This window comes from Rhea americana, unplaced genomic scaffold (genome assembly GCF_003343005.1).
Source record: "Rhea americana isolate MKP2758 unplaced genomic scaffold, rheAme1 scaffold_354, whole genome shotgun sequence".
Classification (NCBI taxonomy): domain Eukaryota; kingdom Metazoa; phylum Chordata; class Aves; order Rheiformes; family Rheidae; genus Rhea; species Rhea americana.
In genome coordinates this window covers 154,532-158,232 of record NW_028186484.1, presented here as the reverse complement: position 1 = coordinate 158,232, position 3,701 = coordinate 154,532, and the positions used below count along the sequence as shown (strand labels likewise).

Sequence of the window (3,701 nt, the reverse complement as noted above, 5' to 3'; positions counted from 1 at the left end):
TTTAAGTCTTATACTTGCACAGATTCCTAGCTTGGATGGATAATATGAGTATCCTTGAAGGAGGCAAGTATCTTTATCAAATGGGATTTTTACTAATGACTCTATTCTTTAAGGCTCTAGACCTATGTTGAACTGTTCTAACCACTGGTGAACTCCAGCAAACAGAATGCTCCTAAGTTCCCATAAGCATGGAAAGCAATCCCTTTGCTTTGTGTCATCCAGCTGTTTATGATGTAGGTATGTCCTTCCTTTACAGAACTCGCTACATCCAGACAGAACTGGGATTCCATGAGAGACTATTTGTGGCTGTGCTGACCTCTAAAGCTACCCTGAATACACTGGCAGTGGCAGTGAACAAGACAGTTGCCCACCATTTCCCTCGCCTGCTGTACTTCACAGGGTTGCGCAGTGCCAAGGTGCCCCATGGCATGGTACTGGTGGCCCATGGGGATGAGCGTCCTATCTGGCTGATGTATGAGACCATGCATTATATCCACCAGCATTTTGGTTCTGACTATGACTGGTTCTACATCATGCAGGATGATACCTATGCCCAGGCAGAACAGGTCAAGGCTTTGGTGACGCACCTAAGTATCAACCAAGACGTCTACCTGGGTCGAGCAGAGGAATTTATTGGGGGAGATGAGCAGGCCCGCTATTGCCACGGTGGCTTTGGCTACCTGCTTTCCCGCAGCCTGCTGCTTAAGCTCCATCAGTACTTGGACAGTTGTCGCAATGAGATCCTTAGCATGCGCCCAGATGAGTGGCTGGGACGTTGCATCATTGATTTCCTTGGCATCACTTGTGTTTCCCAGCTCCAGGTACTACCTCCCTCTCCAGGGTTTTGTGTTAGCTAAGAACCTACGCCCTCACTAGCCCCTGCTGCACAGTAAATGGGCTTTTCTGTGAGCCTTTGCTGTGAGGCACAGTGCAGGAAGAGGCTGTGTGGTATGACGGTGTGGAGGAGGCCCATAACCAAAGCAGAGAGGTTGGGGTGGAGAGTGGAGACAGTCAACTTCTTTTGCAATCATTCTCAGGTTTTTGGAGGCAGTTGGGATAAAAAGCATGTTGATACCAAGAAACAAGCGTTTAGTATGGGGCRGAGCATGGCAACCCATAGCATGTTTGTCTATGGGTATTGTAGCCAGCACAGAGAGGGGTGGATGCATGCCTGAGATGAGGGAAGGCTTCACTGTGAAATCTAGAGTTCCAAGACAGTCTTTCTGGCCCTTGTCCGCTGCAGGGCCAGCATTATCACACCTATGAATTGGCCAAAAATACTGAGCCAGAGAAGGAGAACAAAGAGGAATTCCAAGCCGCTCTTGCTGTGCACCCTGTTTCTGATGTGACTCTCATGTATCGGCTGCACAAGCACTTCAGCAGGATCCAGCTGGGGAGAGCCTACCAGGAGATCCAGGAACTCCAGGTATGCCGGTGAGGGATATCAGCGGAAACTCTTGGGCCAGAATTTCTTCACTTCCAGCTTTGTGAGAGGACATAGTTGCTTCTGTTGTGTGGTTTACCGTCAGCCAGGGAGAAGCAGCGTTTCTGTTACTAATTATCCAAAACTCTCGGTGTGACACTGTCAAGATACAGCTCTAGTTGGTGAGACAGGTCTGTATCGGAGATAGTCCAGACCTCTTGGAGTAAGTGGAAGTGATCAGTAAGAGTTCTCTTTTTGTACAGATGCAGATCAGGAACCTGACATCACTGACCCCTGCAGGCGAGGCAGGCTTGACGTGGCCTGTGGGCATTAATGCCCCATTTCTTCCCAAGTCTCGTTTTGAGGTAATCAGCTGGGACTACTTCACGGAGCAGCACCTCTTCTCCTGTCCTGATGGTTCCCCAAAGTGTGAGCTCTCGGGAGCCAGCAAATCAGATGTCAGTGACATAATTGAGTCAGCACTTGAGCAACTAAACAGCCGCTACCAGCCTCTGCTCCGCTTCAGCAAGCGACAGTTGCTGAATGGCTATCGGCGCTTTGACCCCACACGGGGCATGGAGTATACACTGGATCTCCTGCTGGAGGCAGTGACCCAAAAGGGTCACAGTCATGTTCTGGTCAAACGAGTGAGCTTGGTGCGGCCCCTAAGCAAGGTGGAAATTATTCCCATGCCATATGTAACAGAGGCCACACGGGTGCAAYTGGTGCTTCCCTTGACTGTGCAGGATCTGGATTTTGTGGCAAACTTCCTGGATATGTTTGCTATGAACACACTGGACACCCATGATAATGCACTGCTGACTTTGCTTTTCATCTATCATCCCTATGATGCCCAGCGAGTCAGCCAGGTAGATGTTTTTGCTGGAGTCAAAGCTATGGTAGGAGAGCTGGAGAAACGCTATGCAGAAGTTAAAATCCCCTGGATTAGTGTCAAAACTGAGGTGCCATCTCAAGTGAAACTCATGGATATAGTGTCAAAGAAGCACCCTGTGGACACCCTGTTCTTTTTAGCCAGTGTCTGGACAGAAATCAACATGGAGTTCTTGAACCGCTGTCGCATGAATACTATCAGCAATTGGCAGGTATTTTTTCCAGTGCATTTCCAAGAGTTCAACCCCGCATTGGTGTATCATGGTGAGCAAGCTGCTTCCTCCAGCACTGACTTCTTAAGAGATGGGCATTTTGATAGACATTCCTTTGCTGAGGCTTGCTTTTATAACTCTGACTATATGACAGCACGTACCAAGCTAGCAGCTGATGTCGTAGACCGGGATGAGGTGCTGGAGAGCATGGAAGTATTTGATGTCTTCCTCCACTATTCTGGCCTGCACCTATTTCGGGCTGTGGAACCAGGGTTAGTGCAGAAATATGCACTGAGGAGCTGCAATCCACGACTGAGTGAGGAATTATACCATCGCTGTATGCTYAGTAACTTAGAGGGACTTGCATCCCGCTCACATTTAGCCATGGGCCTCTTTGAGCAGGAACAGGCCAATAGCACTTGAGAGACTTCTTAGCACCTTAACATTTGGCACTTTCTGCCCTCTTTCCAGCCTGGTTATGGGAGAAGGGCATGAGAGGTGAAGGGAAGAGGAAGATGCTCACAGCCTTGCTCTAAGGCACAAGCATGGGCTGTGGAGAGAGGCTGTTTGTTTTTTTTTTTTTAAAAAAAAAAAAAAAAAAAGTTTCTTTCCAAGCAGACTAATGTGATTATTTGCAATTTTTATAGGTTATTGACATACAGGGCTTCAATCTGAGATGAAAGATGTAAAACAAGCTGTAGAGCCCAACTTACCAAGACACCCAATTCTGCTGGGCAGTGCAGAAAGRCAATGAAATTACTGGAACAAGATTAGCTTGGCTGTGCTACACTCTGCACTGTCCTTTTACYCTCTTGTGTGCTTGTGTGTCTCCATGCACTCATAACACGGCTGGTCTGGTTTGCTACTGGACAAAATTGTCCACTGCACATTCCCTTTGCTATGTTTGACTCCTCTGCAACTGCAGAATGTTTGTTCTGCTGTGTAATTCAGGAAGGGGAAGGAGTAAGTTCCCTTTGACGTGCAACAAACTTGCTTCAGTTGTGCTTAGCAGCAAATATTACACCCTGTATGCCCTAGAGAGGAGCCAGGTGCCTGTTCCAGTGTTTAAGCACCCTCATAGCAAAGAAGTTTTTTCTTGTGTTTAAATGTTCCTATATTTCAATTTGTACTCATTGCCTCTTGTCCTGTCACTGTGTGACACTGAAAAAAATATG

General features: G+C 47.6%; 1 protein-coding gene across 1 annotated transcript in view; it reads left to right on the top strand.

Moving 5' to 3' along the window:
- Positions 1 to 3,101, top strand: part of CHPF2 (chondroitin polymerizing factor 2) — a 4,220-nt gene extending 1,119 nt beyond the window's left edge. The window contains exons 3-5 of the mRNA XM_085312016.1: positions 257 to 821; positions 1,244 to 1,426; positions 1,687 to 3,101. Of these exons, the coding sequence (XP_085168142.1) occupies positions 257 to 821; positions 1,244 to 1,426; positions 1,687 to 2,949 (2,011 nt within the window). The 3' untranslated portion in view covers positions 2,950 to 3,101. The remainder of the gene's footprint in view (positions 1 to 256; positions 822 to 1,243; positions 1,427 to 1,686) is intronic.
- Positions 3,102 to 3,701: the final 600 nt, after the last annotated feature.